Source organism: Mus caroli, chromosome 9 (genome assembly GCF_900094665.2).
Source record: "Mus caroli chromosome 9, CAROLI_EIJ_v1.1, whole genome shotgun sequence".
NCBI lineage: Eukaryota > Metazoa > Chordata > Mammalia > Rodentia > Muridae > Mus > Mus caroli.
In genome coordinates, this window is record NC_034578.1 from 72838642 (window position 1) to 72857293 (window position 18652).

The 18652-nt window shown below is 37.7% G+C and overlaps 1 protein-coding gene across 1 annotated transcript in view; it reads left to right on the top strand.

Moving 5' to 3' along the window:
- Positions 1-18652, top strand: part of Bmp5 (bone morphogenetic protein 5) — a 124092-nt gene that overhangs the window by 54691 nt on the left and 50749 nt on the right. Inside the window, exon 3 of the mRNA XM_021172253.1 lies at positions 10809-10957. Within this exon, the coding sequence (XP_021027912.1) occupies positions 10809-10957 (149 nt within the window). The remainder of the gene's footprint in view (positions 1-10808; positions 10958-18652) is intronic.

Consider the following 18652-nt stretch of genomic DNA (forward strand, 5'->3'; position numbering starts at 1 on the left):
AAAAAAAAAAAAAAAAAAAAAAAAAAAAAAAAAAAAAGTCAAAATATGTCTAAAAATGAAAAGAAATGAATAAGTAAATATTAAGAATCCCTCCAGCCGGGCGTGGTGTCGCGTGCCTTCATCCCAGCACTTGGGAGGCAGAGGCAGGCAGATTTCTGAGTTTGAGGCCAGCCTGCTCTACAAAGTGAGATCCAGGACAGCCAGGGCTATACAGAGAAACCCTGTCTCAGAAAAAAATATCCCTCCAACATTTTACAGAATTTTCTACTACTGACCAATCCATGTATGAAATGGCATCATGTCTCTCTCTCTGTTTTTTCTTTGTCTTTGTCTCATTTTGTCAATTTGCCTTTCAGTCAAGAAAATTTGTGTTTTATTATACCTACACAAAATTTCATATAATATTATTTAAATAGATCAGAGTTCTGTAAACCAGAAAGGACTTGTTTGCTAGGTAAGGGGTGGGATATTATACAATTAGTTATGTGTATTTTGAATAAAGATAGTTCTACTTATATTAGATTCTGACAGACAACCAGTGCCCATCCTTTCTAAAGATATTTGGAAACTGCATGATAACAGATGATAGATCAAAATATTAAGAGCCTGAAAATATCACTGATAATGGACTGATGCAAATGAAGAACCAGGTATTAACTATAGTTCATAAACATGTTCTCTGACCTTTAATCTAACACAGAAATGTTTTAGTTAGTCATCTTTGTGGTGATTAGCTATCTTTTTAGATATTTTCTTCATTTACATTTCAAATGCTATCCCCTTTCCTAGTTTCCTCTCTGAAAGTCCCCTATACCCTCTTCCCTTCCCTGATCCCCAACCCACCCACTCTTGCTTCCTGGTCCTGGCATTCCCCTGTAATGAGGCATATAATCTTCAAAAGACCAAGGGCCTCTCCTCCCATTGATAGCCGACTAGACCATCTTCTGCTACATATGCAGCCCGAGACACGAGCTCTAGGGAGTACTGGTTAGTTCATATTGTTGTTCCTCCTATAGGGTTGCAGACCCTTTTAGCTCCTTGGGTACTTTCTCGAGCTCCTTCATTGGGGGCCCTGTGTTCCCTCCAATAGATGACTGTGAGCATCCACTTCTGTATTTGCCAGGCACTGGCATAGCCTCACAAGAGATAGTGATTAGCTATTTTTGTTGAAGAGTTGACATGTTATAGCCAGAAGCTCTTCATCTGCCAGTAGCTTCCATTCAGGAGATCAGAACTTTCTCATGGGGAACTTCTGTGTCCTTTGGTAAATACTTAAGGTTCTATGTGTAGTCACTCTTTACCTTGATAACTCTTTATAGTTTTCCAGTGTTTAGGTTTTCCTTGATGTTCTAATTGTTATAGTTTCCCAAAGAACAATTTATTAGTCTCTCACAATACTTATTGAAGATAAAAAATTGAAGTCAAATACCTTTGACGACCTGTAGAATGCTCATGATGCTAAACAGAAAGTCACATGGTTAAAAAGATCTCAAGGGTAAAAAAAAAATTGTTTTAGCTGGCCTTCTTCAGAATTATTTTTTAACTGAGTTTTAGATGTGTAGCACTTATTAGTATCCCATGGAACACCAATTAAGGAGGATCATTTTAATAAAATTTGCTCTATATGCACTGCTATTATAAGAGAACTAATAAGAAGTCAGAAAGATCTGTGTCATTTTCTTAACAGTAGTTGTTGGCCACAGGTGAGTTATATTTTTAAAAACTCTCACTGTAGTGGTGTTTTTAATCATTGATTTTCATTGTTGTTCTTAAAGTTAAAATATCTTGTATGTAGTCCAGGCTAGTTTAGAACTTATAGAATCTATGTCTCTGCCTATCAAGTGATGGAATTTCAAGTGTGACTCATAAAGTATACTAGTGGTTCTACTTATAAAATAGAGGCACAATACCTGTGCATGTAATGAGTCCTATAAAACATCTGTTTGGCATGAAATAATGGTATACCTTTCAAAGTTAAGTGATAATTGAAAATAGTATTTTGAACATTACTTAATATTTCTCAACTCTAATTTTATTTTACTTATAACTATCTTTTCTACAGTGGAAGGAAGGATGTTGTAAACATTTCTTTTTATTCCTGGTTCTACTAAGTTGTTTGATCTGAATTAATATTTTGACATCACTATTATTTATGATGAGGAGTCTGGTGTATTTTAATGGACATTAAGTTGTTCTTGGTTATTTAACATTTCATGTCTTTTTCAGAAGAATGTTTAATACATCTGGCCTTCCTCATTCTGAATATTTTGACTGATTCTAAATATAAAATTTTATATTGACCAAAATAAAAAGACACCTTTTCAGGTCTTGTTATAGTTTTGAGGTTAAATGTTCCTTAAAGACCTGTATGTTAAAGGTGTGACCTTCAGAAGGGGACTGTTGAGGTTCCCTGGGACTCTAAGAGGTGATAGGAGCTTTGTCAGAGATTCTTTTTTAACTGTGGGGATATGGCTTCCAAAGTTGAAACTTTTACTCAATCTTTGTCCATGCATCACCTCATGATTGATGGATACTTTGTTCAGCCACAAAACCCTACCACAATGCATTCCTCCCTACAAGGCTTCAGTATTTATTGGGCTACTTGATCAGGACTGGGATTGATAAAATAACAAGTCCAAATAACTCTTTTCCATTTGTATGTTTATTATTTTAAATATTTCATTTGTAGTAATAGAAAGTTGACCAATTCAAGCCCATAATTCTTTGTGCTTACGATATTTTTGTACACACATATGAAGAGAAAGAGAAAGAGGAAGAGAGAAAAAGAAAGGTATAGAGAAAGAGAAAGAGATAGAGGGAAAAAACTTTATACTACATATATGCTAAGTAGAATTCCCAGCTGCTCCTCAGTGAGGACGAATGTCAAAATACTAGGATTTAAAAATGTTTCTCTTATATTTCTTAAGCTATGGAAGGAATTTTCCCCAATGAAAATTAGAACTAATATTTTCTCTTTATTTATTTTATTGAATTTTTTCATGCTAATTTAACTTTAATTCTGTGAGACAGGAATCAAGGTAAAAAAAAATAAAGCCACATTCCACAGTGTATGATCAGTTAAAAGAGAAAGAATTGCAATACAAAAAAGTAATTTTAAGATTCAAATAAATCTTCAAAATCATTTGCTGTATGTAGTCTGTCATATGAATATATACCTGCTGCTCCTTAAATAACTAAAATAGAGGTAGGAAAAGAAAATAGTTTTCTTATATTTTCAAAATGTATGTCACATCTCAAAGCTTTTATCACCAGAACTGTAAATTTTTCAGAAAGATTTATTTATTTATTTTATGTATGAGAGTACACTATCATTGTCTTCAGACACACCAGAAGAGGGCATCAGATCCTATTACAGATGGTTGCAAGCCACCAGGTGGTTGCTGGGAATTGAACTCAGGACTTCTGGAAGAGAAACCAGTGCACTTAACCAGTGAGCCATCTCTCTAGCCTCAGAACTGTAAATTTTTAATGTATTTTCAGGAAACTTCAGAAGCAGTTGAGATTCTTATAGATTGTACTTTTTGGTTCAGTGCATTTAATAGCACATATGCATTATCTCATATGGAAGCTCACTGTTTGTAAGGTCCTGCCTTCATGTGTATGTGTGTGTGGAAACTTTGCTATCACTTTGTCTAATGTTTGGATGTTTCACTTAAGAGACCTCAGCTGATCGATTAGCCAGCTAGCTTGTGAATCCTCAAAGAGTGTTAAGCAACCTCACTGCAAAGTGGATAGAGCCCTAATGCCATCTACTTTCCCACTTGTTTCGTCTATGTAACCTACAACTCTTTACATTCTAGATTTTATTCCTACCATCTCTTACATTCCTGATTTATGCTTATGCACATTTAAATGCGTGCAATTTAAAGAAGTGTTCTGATAGGCATCCAAGTCTGTATTTTTCCTGCTAAAGAGGTAACACATTTTTCTATCATTTCATTTATTTTAATCGTTTTATATAAAACCAACAACTCCAAATCTCATACAGAACGCACCGCTCTTCAGTCACACCTCATATATTGACATTATTGAGAAATGAGGTTTCCACACTATTAAATTTTCCAGCTCATGCAGCTGAGCGCCACACGCACGCTTTTGTTGAGCAAGCACAGAGGACCCAAGGCCGAGTAAATAAGATCTCAAAAGCTCATAGCCTGGGGGACATGGGATGTAGACAGCTTGCCTCACACAGACTTTAATAACAATAATACAATGTGCTAAGAACTATGATGTAAGTATGCACTAAGTGATGTGGAAATGTGAATGAAGGGAAATGAGTTCTTCACGTGGGTGGGGGACCAGTTTCAGGGGAGGGCTCTGGGACTTATCATTCAGGGTGGATAGGAACTTTCTAGAGGCAGAGGAAGGGTTGGATTTTTAACTTTAAAATACTATACATTAAAATGTTAAAATACCTAAAAATGTTATTAATTAAATCATATTATACAAACAAAATGATCAACAGCCACATAGGTTGTGATGTACATTTAACAGACACATGTGTCTGATGCTGTACTAAAGTGTTACATTTGAATTAAAAATCACACACACACACACACACACACACACACACACACACACACACGAGCCTTTTAGGAGTCTGATGCTCTATGGGCATACATTTCTGGACTCCACTGCACAAACATTTTAGGCTAGACTGCCCAATGTTATTAGCTGCCTTCATTCCTTGGTGTATTTAGCTCTGCTGTCATCATTTCAGTCCACAGTCAGCTTCCCGTTTACACCATCTCTCCCCCTTTGTGCTTCTTTAAGACTTGGGATTCTTCTGTGGACATTCTTCTAAATAAATGTATGTTGACAGCTTCTACACTGGACGATTTCCTGGCCTCATGAGACTTGCAGAGCAGAGGAGGACTCTGGAAGGGGGTGGAGTTGATTCTGCTAGTGCAAGGCAGCAGTCAAGCACAGCTTACATTTCTTGGTATACAGGGATCAAGCTTTATTCTATCACTGGTTCTCAACTGGGGCCCCACAGCTCCCTAGGGAACATTTGTCAATGTCTGAATGTCTTTTTGGTTGTCACATTGACGGGGATGGTGTGGGATTTGGGTGTGTACTACAGGCATTGAATGTGTGGTTACGCTGAGTTTGTATAGTGCGTCCTACAAAACCTTCTAAAAGGCACCAGGCATCTCCTTTAACCAACAACGAATAATCTGATCCCAAGTGCTCATTTTAAAATCTCAATATTTAAAATATGACACAGAATCAGATATTCTGGAATACCGATACTCATGATTTTCAGAATTTTAGAAGTCCGTGTTTGTTTTGTATGAAATAGTAAGGGTCATCTAAAAACATCTAAAAACAGCACACAATCTAAACTTTACCTTTTTTCCATATACTTCTTTTATTTTTAATATTATAACATAATTAAATCACTGCCCCTTCCATTTCCTCTCTTCAAGCCCTTCCGTTACTTCCTCCTGCTTTGTTTCAAGTTCATGGCATTTTTCATTGTTGTTATATGCTATATGTATATATAGCATATACACATATAAGCTGTATTTAGGAATATATATCTATTATAATATAAAATTTAAATATATAAAACTATACAACATTTTATATATAAATATATGTATAATATATAATTATATATAATAAGTTTCTAAGTACAACCTACTACAGATATCTATATATATAGTCTATGTATGTATGTATGTATGTATGTATGTATGTATGTATGTATGTATGTATCTATCTATCTATCTATCCCTGTATACAACCTGCTCAGTGTGTTTAATGTTACCTGTGTGTATGCTTTCAGGGCTGACTATTTGGTATTGGATAACCACCTGTGATGCTTTCCCCCAGGAAAACTCTCTCTCCCACCTTTCGCTTATTTAGTTGTCCATTCTTTGTGTAGGGTTGAGGTCTCTGGGGTTTTCCCATCGTCTTTGGCACATCCATTTGTGTCATCTTTGTTTGGCTCATGTTTAAGCTGTCAAATAGGTGAGACTTTGTGGCTATAGCTTCTGGCGTTACACCATCTCACAGCAAACTCCATGAGCCTCTTACAATCTCTGTATGCACTCACTCTTCTGCCGGGCTCCCTGAGTGTCTGGTAGATGTATCCACTGGGGACTGGGCAAACTTTAAGACAGCGTTCAGAAACTATAATTTATTATTGTGATATGTTTAGCTAGTGAGCTCAGTACCAGATTAATTCCTCAGGAGTGTGGTGGCAATATTTATGTGATGAGACAGCTGAGGAATTTTTGTTTGGTAACTGATTATATCACTAATTTTGAGTTCCTGACCCAGTAATTTCCTTCCAATATAAGCCATGATATGAATGTCGTGTAAGTAAATTATTTTCCTAGAATTTATAAGTTATTCAAAGAAAAACTCAAGAAAGATGATGAAAGAGTTTCAATTTGAGAAAGCCTGGGCAGTGTGGAGATGTGATTGTGCCTTGTAGCGATGAAGTAGAACGGCAAATGTCCTAGCAGTTTGTCCAAGCTGTTCTTGGCCACATTCTGTTCTAATATAAAATGTCCCTTATAGGCTCACATGTTTGAATATTTGTCTTCTAGCTGATAGAGTTGTTTTGTTAGACTATGAAACCTTTATTCTGCAGGTTTCTTTTGATCAGTGTTTTATCTCTGAAATGGAAACTCTAACAAAGATGCAGAGGATCCAAAAATCTTACATTCCTGCTTTAGGTTGTAGGAAAATTATCAGTGTGAAATGTGTGTCAGTTGCATTGAGAAGGAAGCAAGAAAACACATTATCCACAAGTATGTCATACAGCACCTTTCATAGAACTATGCAGAAAAATGCAAATGGAGATGCTGTCCATTGCAAGGTCAAAAGAATATATAAATAAAAGCAGTACAAATGTCACTGTAATTGTTGGTTTATGATCAAAAGTAAGCATATTAGCTAATCCTCTGCCTCTATTTTATTCATAAAGAAGTTTTGTATTTGAACTTCAAGTGTAGTGCTATGAAGACATAACAGTACATGCTGGTTTTAAAGGAGATCCAATATTGTCTACCCAAGATTTTCTTGTGTTAACATAGTAAACGCTTTGTCTTATGAGTATGTCTTTAAATGCACTGTATAAGCAACATCATTTATCATTTATTAGAGAACCTCTCCTACTTGCTTCTGTTGTCCCTTAGCCCCCCAAATCACAATCCAATCCTTTCACTTTCTCATTCATTTCTCAGCCATTGCAGTTAGATTTCTAAAACTCTACTGTTGCCTGTCATCCACTGATAGTCTCACTGCCCAAGGATTTTATAGGCATGCTTGCTTTCCTCCTTGTTTTCCTCAGTACTTTATATTAGTGAACTCTCTGTTTCACGTGGGGAGTCTTCCAATTCAGTGAGTGTGTGGATTCCTTGAAGTGGCTATAGCAAACTACTAAAAGTCTGGGTACCTTAAAACAATAAGATTTTATTCTCTTCCAGTCACAGTACAGGCGCATTGCCAGAGCTCTTGACTAGCATGCATGAGGTCCTAAGTACGATCCTTAGGAACAACAGTCAAATGTAACAGGTTTATTGTATACTGTTCATGGGAAATGATAAGGCTTTTAAAAACTATTCTTAGTGATAAAAGTTCTTTGTAGAGAAATTTTATAATACACAGGAATTCACACCTAATTTCCTATAGAGTTAGAGTGGGTTTATTTTAAGTTACAACTGTGAATAGAATTGCATACATGGCTAGGCAGTGGTGGTGCACGTGGTGGTACACACCTTTAATCCCAGCACTTGGGAGGCAGAGGCAGGCGGATTTCTGAGTCGAGGGCCAGCCTGGTCTACAGAGTGAGTTCCAGGACAGCCAGGGCTACACAGAGAAACCCTGTCTTGGAAAAAAAAAGAAAAAGGTTTGCACACTTGAATGAACTCATAGAATGGCTGCCACTGTGTTCATTGATAATATACTTTATTACCCTAAAGCAAATTTTATTGTCTGGAGGTAATGTGCAAGTTTTTATATAAATAGAAAAAGGAGAAACAAAAGAAATAATCAGAATAAAATAGTTTTGTTCAAGAATAGGAAACCATGTTGGTACCTATGAAATCAGTTGACTATCTGAACCCTTCCAAGGTGAACTAGAATGCATAGTTTTTTGATACCACCCTTTTTGGATTTGTCATCTGTTACATTGCAATTTGTCATGGAAATGCAGACGTTTAAAGCTTGCACAAGTCTGTGGCATGGTTTCCCTCTAAAGGTATGCATTAAATCTATTGTTAGTAGCAAAGAGGGACATATTAGAAAGATTTGTGACTTGACCTTAGATATTTTTTTCTCTTATGGAATGATGATGTAATACAGTTTTAAAATAGTAGAAAATATCACCTAAATGGTTACCTGAAGAACTTTGTTGATGTAACCTATCAAAATTATCCCTTTGTGGGGCTCTGGGGAGACATCACTGTTGGTAAACTGTTTGCCACTTAAGCCTGAAGACTTGAGTTTGGACCTTCATACCCATGTCAAAGAATAAAAGTAAAAAGCAGGGAGAGGTGATGCACAGCAGCAATCTCAGTGATGAGGGGCAGGAGCGGGATCACCCCTGGACCACCCTGGCCAGCACCTTAGAATAAGTGATCTCTGGGCTCAGGAGAGATCCCATCTCAGAAAGCAACATAGAGAGTGATTGAGGAAAGTATGTCATATCAAATTTCGGCCTCCAAATGCATGTACATACACTTACATGGACATATGTATGTGAACATGTGCACATACATACACTTTACATCCAAAGCTACCTCTTTTTAAAAAAAATTTTATTAGATGTTTTCTTCATTTACATTTCAGATACTATTCCCAAAGTCCCCTATACCCTCTTCCGCCCTGCTCCCCAACCCACCCACTCCTGCTTCCTGGTCCTAGAATTCCTCTGTACTGGGGCATATGATCTTCACAAGACCAAGGGACTCTCCTCCCATTGATGGCTGACTAGGCTATCCTCTGCTACATATGCAACTAAAGACACAGCTCTGGGAGGTACTGGTTAGTTCGTATTGTTGTTCCTCCTACAGGGTTGTAGACCCCTTTAGCTCCTTGGGTATTTTCTCTAGCTCCTCCATTGGGAGCCCTGTGTTCCATCCAATAGATGACTGTGAGCATCCACTTCTGTATTTGCCAGGCACTCTTTTTAATCTCTTGTTTTTCAAGTGCTTTAATGATTGGGGCCATCATCTTTGAAGAAATGATTGGGAAACTATATCATATTTTAGAAAGGAGCAATCTTGAGAGCTATGTAGCCTTTGAGTCTTTTCAAAGATACGGTGACTTGCGTTTAAGTAGTGAGTAGAGTGGTTAGTTTAAAAGAATACAACTTCAGAGATGATTATCAAATACTGTAAAACTATGAGGAATCCTATTTTTAAAATATTTTACTTATTCTATATATTTGGTGGCTTTCCCAAGTTAGGAGAAGAAGAAAGTTGATTGATGTTGTCGAGTATAAATGAATGCAGTGGGTCCTGAAAACTTGTGTACAATATGAATCTTTCTGCCTTGCACTTCCTGCTCATCATAAGTCTGTAATATGTCAAACTATATCCTGCATCAGACTTCAGCATGTCTTCAGCCTTCCTCTGCTAAGCACTTTGAATACTTATAGTGCCATATTTGCTAACTAGGTGATTTGATTGTCCTATTCACTTACTTTAATTTCTCTGAAGGCTCAGTGAGTAGTATAAACCAAGTAAAATTGACGTAGTGACTATGGAGTGCCTCAAATATTGATTTAGAGTTTCACTTTCATTTTTGTCAGAAATACTTCAATTTTTGATTTTTTTAAATCTGTGTATTAGTTATTCAAAATTTCTATATTTTAGAGACATCTTTGAGGAGACATTATGGAGGTCATTACAGCATAGCTTTACTCTTCCCTCTATATAATATGCTCTTTAATAATAGGATTCAAAACAGTAGAAAAGTTCACTTAAAAATGATACTAGTGATTTTTTTTTATGTTGGCAGAGTTTCAGCATTTTACAATGCATTTCTGCAGTAGCAGAAGGAGAACATGTGTAGCCATTCTCTGTGATTTAACAAACATACGTTCATAAACTTAATAGCACAATTAAGATCGACATGTATTTATAAATGTTAATCATGACATTATTCAGATCGTTCAAGTGCACATGCATTCCTGTTCACTGCCATGATTGTTACAAGGGAACGTGGACTCACAGGGGAAGGACACACGTTGTCACTGTGGGTTGTGTCTCTCCACTCATGAGGCTTGCCTCTTTATGCAGTGGTACACTTAATGACTCCTTCTGGACTTCACTATCCACAAAAGTATTATATTAAAAATATAAAGTATAAATCAATTATCCCAAAACAGACGCTGACACCTCCCCTGCCTGTGCTCCTCCGAGAGTCCGCGTTCATCCAAATTGGAGCAGCTACTTTCATTTCTGTCTAAATTCATTTTAATTCTTTTCTTTTTCTTTTTTCTTTTTTGTTAAGGGGTATGTACTTACAGATGTTTGTTGGAGGGCATCCTGATGACCAGGAACCAAATTAAGATCATTAAGTTAGCATGAAATGACAATGAGAAACAGAAAGATAGAAATGACTTTCAGATAGTCTTAATAAGTCCTGGGTTTGGGTTGGGAGGTAGGCAATGGCTGTCTTACCGCTTGCCATTGGAGTCACCCGTATCCTTGTTCTTTAATTAACTCCTGTTACTTTTAAAGTGCTTTTAAAATATTTTTACTTTCATATGAGAAATTATGACCTTCGTTTAAACCTTTAATTTATTTTTCATTCCTCTCTCCTAGGGATGCAGATCTTTTTCTGCTAGATACAAGGAAGACACAAGCTTTAGATGTGGGTTGGCTTGTCTTTGATATCACTGTGACCAGCAATCACTGGGTGATCAATCCACAGAACAATTTGGGCTTACAGCTCTGTGCAGAGACGGGGGATGGTAAGTCCTGACCTAAATGCTTTTAATGAGGCTTTGCTTAGACCCATGGCTTTTTGTATTATTTAATAGAACCTTTATTATTTATGTCCAAGGCAACACATTACTTAGGATTATGCAAAATATCCATAAATCAGCATATAGAGTTTTATTTATCTACTATATATGAATTGCCTGGCTTTGAGCAGTGGTGGAGAACATAGGAACCACTTTTGTTCTTAGGAACATTTTCAACCTGTTGTTAAAGCTGCATATAGAAACTAGCAAAACTACTGCAATATAACATGAAAGTGTATGGACCTATGGCTTTGTTGTGGTTCTTGGGGACACACATATTTTTATTCAAACATATATCTTAAAAAGAAAAAGTCTATTGGATATTTTCAGGAAACAGAAGAACTGGCAATAAATAATACAAGGAAGGAGATAGGATGCTGATGGAGCAAGGGTCACAAAAAAATCACACAGTGCAATCTCAGGGGCTTGTTAACATGCTGTGATATTTTGTCAAAGATAATTGTTCTAGTATCAACCATGGAAGGGGTCACTTTAGGAATCTCAGACAAAATTCTAATTCTTCTGCACCCAAGTGTTCACTGAGGACCTACTATGTGCTGTGTACGTCGATGCCAGAGATACAGTGGCAGTAAGCAAATGCAGAAGTGGCTTCCTGAAGTTTGCCAAGGGTGAGACCCAAAGTAATGGCCACATGGTGATGTTACTGAGCCTGCTATGGTGTGGGGGAAGAATATAGTGAGTAGAACTGAGCAGTACTCCAAAAAGACAAGGAAGACACGATTAGTGGTAGATGTTGTAGGGATGCGCTTTTCAGACAAATGGAATAGCCTCTGTAAACTATATAGAAAGAACATTGGTGCAATCAAATAAGGGCAGGGAGGCTTAAGCTCTTTTGTTTTAGAACCTTGTCAGCCCTTGATCACACAGAGTCCAAACACTCTGATTTAAACCTATACTTTTAGGCCACAAATTATATTTGTCATAATAAGAAGGTAGAACATAATTATTCAAAAGCGTGTTAGTTTGTTTTAAAGTTTTTAAATATTTCAAAATATGCTTTGTGGGTATCTGTTATCTCATGCCCTACATCCTTCTCATGTTACACGTAGGTTCAGAAAGCTTGGGGTTCAAAGTCCTTACTGAGCAGACGATAGCCTTATTTAAGCTTCACTACCCATACTTTCTCCCCAATTCAGGATCAGGACATTGCATCTAGAATGTGACTCACTTTCTCTCGCCATAATAGACTGCACACTTAAACCCAATTAGTTTCTGTCTGGAGTCTCTCAACAGGTGTAGCATCTGCATGTGCTAAGATTTCCTGGTGATTCTGTTTCTCCCATAACCAGGTTCATAGACTGTCTGTGACACGATAAACAATGTGTGACTCCAAGGAATGAGAGGTCAGTCACAAATTAAATATGTCACGAGGTTCATCAAGTGAATGTTTCATGTGCCTCCAAATCCTGATCTAAAAAAAAATTAGTTCTCATTGAAAGTATTATTAGATAAAGTCTTGGACTCTTCTGCCCCCAAGTGAAAACTCTTCCACAGATTTTTTCATTTGTGATACTGAATTAAAAAATGTTGTAAGCAATTCAATTTGGTTGCATTGTAGGATGTTTTCTATGTATGGACTTGAAATTATTGTTGGAAATCATCAAGTTTAAGTGTCATAAATGTAAACTGAGGAAAATGTATTTAAATGAGTTTCCAATAATCCTCCCAGTCTTAGACTGCTGTACACTTATGGACAGACTGGGAGATCAGCTTTGTGGGGGTGGAGTCAATTGTTTCTTCCTTGGTATGTGGCCCAAAAGGAGAAGAAATTAAATTAGTGTCGTGTACTTATCCCAGTGTTCTCCCAGGGGACACGCCTGAAATGTCTAACTAAACAAATCAAGAATCTATGAAACATGATCAGCCTGTTTGTTTCCTTTAATTCCTTCCCCTCCTCACACTGCACACACATTTTCTGAAAGTTTGCTCTCCCCCCACCTTCCCCCACTATTGCCTATTTCTTTCACTATCCAATTTGATTTCGTATTTATTTATTTATTTATTTACTTACTTACTCACTTTACATCCTGATCACAGCACCCCTCCCAGCACCCTTCACATCCCCTTCTCTATGCCACCCTTCTCCTCTGAGAAGGGGGTGGGGCTTCCTCTTGGAATCACCCCACCCAGGCACATCGAGTCTCTGCAGGACTAGGCACCTCCTCTCCCACTAAGGCTGGATAAGGCCTCCCAGTTTGGGAAACAGGATCCATAGACAGGCAACAGATTCATAAAAAGCCCCCATTCCAGCTCTTGGGGGACATGCATGAAGACCAAGCTGCACATCTGCTATATATGTTCGGGGGGCCTAGGTCCAGCCCATGCTTGCTCTTTGGTTGCTGGTTTAGTCTCTGGGACACCCCTTGGGTCTAGGTTAGTTGACTTTGTTGGTCTTCTTGTGGAGTCCCTGTCCCCTTCAGGTCCTCCAATCCTTCCTTTCTCCAACTCTTCCACAAGACTTCCCTAGCTCATTTTAATGCTTGGTTGTAGGTGTCTGCATCTGTTTCCATTGACTACTAGGCAGAGCTCTCAGAGGACAGTTATGTTAGGCTCCTGTCTGCAATGACAGTACAGTATCAGGGATTATACAGGGATTATCAGTATACAGTGTCAGGGATTGGTTCTTGCCTTTATATATTGACCTTATAATTGTCCCTGATTTATTTCTCTTATATTTTATGAGTAATTATGTCTTAAAACTATTATAGTATTTATCATTTGAACCTAAAATAAACGAACACTAACCTGTTTTCAAATACTTCAAACTTTTAGAATTTAAATTTAGGTTTGAATCCTACCTTTTGTGATTTTCAAAATTTCTGAAGTAGTCAATTGTGAACATATTAAAATAGTCAAGTGTGCCAGGCTTGCTTCCCTTTTGTGCTCAAGCAGCTTTTAAAGCTTCTTGCATTCTTGCACATTCCCAGTGAAGGTGTGTGCTCTCAAGGCTCTCAGTCAAGCTTCTTCCATCCTTTCCTGCAGAGAAGAGTGAAGAACAAGGTATTCACACAGCCGACAGACCACTTTTTATTTGCGACATTGGATTGTGAATATACTTTTTAAGTGAAGTCCTATGTTTTGTGGAGGTCCTGCCTTTGTATCCCACTGTATCAAATGTATTAGGTGCCCGATGAGATGTTCATCATCTTATCCTCCTGCCTCCGCTTCTTGCATGTTGGGATTACACGCATGAGTCACTCTTCCAGATATATGTGGTGTTGGGTTAGAGTTCAGGCTTTCCTGCATGCTAGACAATCACTGGCTGGCTTCTACATTCCTGGATTTGGGGTGGGATCTTAAAAAACAGAGGTGGGGAGAGAGAGGGGGAGGGGGAGGAAAGAGAGAGAGAGAGGGGGGGGAGTAGGGAGTGAGGAAGAGAGAATATTTGGGGGCTGTGAGGAGTAGTCATGGAAACTGGAGGGGTAGTTGATTATTCTTGGAAGAGGAAATGATATTAGTAAATAAAGAGAATGGCAGTGATGGTTGCTTTGGGGAAAGTTAACCATCTAGAATTGGGCAGAACAACTTTCATGTATAACATGACTGCAGGCATTATTAAGAAAGTGAACAGAATCACTGAAGGAGAATGCAATCTGAGTTAAGTATAGTATACTCTTGCAACTAGATCATGAGTCATAGGAAATTACAGTTGTTGCTTTGATCAACCACAGGAACTTAATCTGTGATTGTGTGTTTGAGTGAATGTCAGTTTCATGGTGTCAGGAATTGTGCATCTCTCATTTACAGTTGGATCTACTGTGCTTGGCACAGTGCAGGACACATGCATTAAAACAAAACAAAACAAAACACAAACTGTCTTGAGGGACAGTGAAGTGACTCAGTGTGTAAAGTCACCCTATGCCAGACCTGATGACCTGACTTCACTCCCCAATGCCTCATGCAGTAGAAGGAATGAACTGATTCTTGCAAGGTGTCCTCCACCTTCCATGAGTGCATCATGATATTCACAGCCCCCCCCAACATATACATATGCACCCAAAAGTAAGTGAATAAAATGTAATACGCTATACTTAAAAAACTATCCTGAAAATTAAATAAGGCCTTTGTATCCCACATGTCAACAAGAGCAAACCACAGTCCAGTGGTTAAATAGCTTCAATCACAAAATAAGGAGAAAGCCAGAGAGATATATTATTAAATTTTATTTATCCTACCCTATAAAGAAAAATGGAAAACAGGTCTAAATATATCTTGGAAATCAAAAGGCTATTGAAATAAAGAGCAGCATTATGACTCAGAGAACCTGTGGAAAATATGTCTATCTGTGAAGTCATCTTTTTAGCAATTTGACAAATGAACTGCAATGGATCTGTCATGAAACTTTAAAGATATTTTACTGAATTTTTTTTCATGCTTTACGCATGATTTTCTCAGCTCCATTTGTTTGTCTCTACAAAACAAATCAAATGTATCTCCTTTTTTTCCTTTGCAAAATCCAGAAACTTCAGATACGCTATTTTATGCAGTGTACAAAATAATTTTCAAAGTTGTCCAGCATTCTTTCATGATGGCACTATTTTTAAAAAGATAGTAAACAGGCTTAGATCTTCTATTACTTAAGATATTCAGTTTTCTAAATTGTGAAGACAGAATTCTTGGACTTACTAGGTATTTATGAACATTTCTAACACATATATGTAATTCTTACACACACATGTACATAGTTTATCAGATAGTACTTTAATCTCACTTTTAAGACTTAACATCTCCATCCAACGTCCTAACATGGTAATTTTCCATTGTTTGGTACTTTATGTGTTTAAATCTTCCGAGTAAATTAATTCCTTCTTTTTAAAACACAAATTTATAGAATAATTTAAGGATGGAAAAACAAAGACAGTATTTTGGGGTTCATTAAAATGTTGGTTTAAAAGCCCTGTTTTTAGGCATTTTATATTTGGCAATACTCAGGTTGAATTTTGCCAATGACTTTTTCTCTTTTATTTTCAAACTTGTTTGTGTGTCAAGGAAAATCCAACCCATATGTTTCTGATTCACTCGAATTCAAATCATCAAAATGTTGCTTAGTTAGTATACTGTCTAATGTCCCAAAATAATATAAAGTGCTTTTAAAAATAAGCCTATAAAGTCCTTTTGCTTATGAAGAAAGTCATTATCCATTATGTCAAAGTAAAACTTTGGGCTTACAGTAGGAGATTTACAAACACCACTAAATTTTGTATCCCTATCAAAAGAAAAAGACCACTGGAGTATTAATCAAAATTAAATTCCATTGTAATTGATTCATGTCAAAGACAGAAATTTAGTTAGAGCTTATAGAATTTAAACTTTTAACTATTAATTTATTAGAAGATGAAAACTGACTGAACAGGATGACTGCTCTGGATATATAGGGACTCTAAGAAGAAATTAAGAAAATAGATGATGTACTTTGGGTCTCTACTGCTGTGATAAACGCATAACAAAAAGCAACTTGGGGATAAAAGGGTTTACTTCAGTTTATAGTTCAACATCATAGTCTGCTATTGAGGGATGTCAGGGCAGAAACCTGGATGCAGGAGCTGATGCAGAGGTCATGGAGGACTACTGCTTTCTCCTCATGGGCAGCTCATTTAGCCTGCATTCTTATGCAGTCTAGGGCCACCTGCCTAGGGGCTGGCACCACTCAAAATGGACTGGGCCTCCCACATCAATCATTAATCAAGAAAATGCCCAACAGGCTTGCCTTCATGCCAGTGTCCTGGGGGATTTTTCTTAATTGAGGTTCTTTTATCCCAAATGACTCAAGGTTGTGTCAAATTGCCAAAATTCTAGCCAGCACAACTGACCTCTTGTCAATTTCACACAAAAGCACACACATAACTATTCAACTACAACCTTTCTTTTCTCACTGATCCTCCAGATGGTATGTTAGTATTAATATTTCTATATAAAACATTATCTCAAATTTTTAGTCACACAGTCTTTAAAAAAATGCAAACCCTTTAAAATTCCATTCCCTTTAAAATATGCAAAGTCTCTCTACAATGCCAAAGTCCCCCCAAACATTGAAGTCTCTTTTAAAGGCTCCAAAGTGGCAAAATAACAAGCTGAAGACTTTCTTATTTCCAGAGGGAAGGTACAGTCACAACCAAATAAAATCAAAACCACACTTTAACAGTGCAAAAACTTCAGTGTTGAGGTCTGGTCTCATAGCTCTCTGAGCCCCAAAGAACTCCATTTCTCCAGCTTTGCATTTTTCAGTACACATGGCTTGTTTGACAGGTTCAAGGTAGTCTCACTCCATGGCTGCTGCTCTCTGTGGAGGTCATTCCATGGTACTGGCATCTCCAATATGTTGGGATATCTGCTGCCCTTCACTGATAGCCTTTCATGGGTTCTCTTCAGGGACCCTTAACCCATAGTATCAATCCTCAAGCTTCCCTGACGCTTTCAATTCTGGGGCTGTTTACTGTAAGTGAGACTGTGTGTTCAACAATGGGCTTGTACAGTTCTAAGCCTCAGCTGCTATCTAGGCACTCTATGCCTTCAAAGGAGTACTCCTTGGGAGACTCTTACACATTACCAAGTTAGGCTGCTAGCCCAGCGTACAACCTTGGAATCTGTGGACCACAGCTTCTGTGTCCTGTGCTGACCCCAAGGGAACACTTCCAAGAAGATTTGTCCTCAATTAAGTTGGTCTATTCTTAATCACAACTGATTCTCAGCCCCAGCTGTCTGGTATCAATTTCTCCAGCGATGCAAAGGTTTCACTTTAGTAGTTCTGAACTGAAAATATGTATAAATGACCCTGAGAGTCTTTAAGGGATGCGTATACTTCCCTCTGGAAAGTTACCAGCTAGTCATCCGTCAGCTGCACTAGTCTCAGGACTTATCTAAGTTCCCACAAGAGCTCATTAACCTTTGACCACTCACTCAATGGCTTTTCTAGCTCGAAATTTGAAAGTCGTTCCATAATTCTCCCTCAAAACAGGTGGTCAGGCCTGTCATAGGAATATCACAATCTTGGTACCAATTTCTGTCTTAGTTAAGGTTTCTACGGTTCTGATAAAACGCCATGGATAAAAGCAACGAGGGGAGAAAAGGGTTTATTTTAGCTTAATGTTCCACATTACAGTTCATCACTAAGGGGAAGCCAGTGGAGGAATTTGGCTGCAGGAACTGATTGCTTCGGAGCTCATGAAGGAGTGCTGCTTATTGGCGTGATCCTTGTGGCTTGCTCAGCCTGATTTATTTTCCACCCAAGATCACCAACCCAGGAGTTGAACCATCCGTAGTGACCTGGGCCTTTCCACATCAATCACTGATCAAGACAATGCCCCCAACGGCTTGCCTACATGCCAGGCTGGTGGGAAGTTTTTCTCAGTTGAGATTTTCTCTTCCCAAATGACTCTAATTTGTATAAAGTTGAAAAAAAAATCACTAGCAAGCACAATAGATTAAAATATTAACTCTGACAACAATGAAAGAATGGAATAGTGACCACTCTGAAGGAAGTGTGGAGCTACATTCGATGGAAGCAGCTGGTGCACAGTAGGGTAGGAATAAAAGTCCCTGGCTCTGCATTTGGGTGGAGGTAGCTCTCGGTGGAACAACTTTATCATAGGATAAAGTTTATCTTTCCAGAGGTAGAAAAGA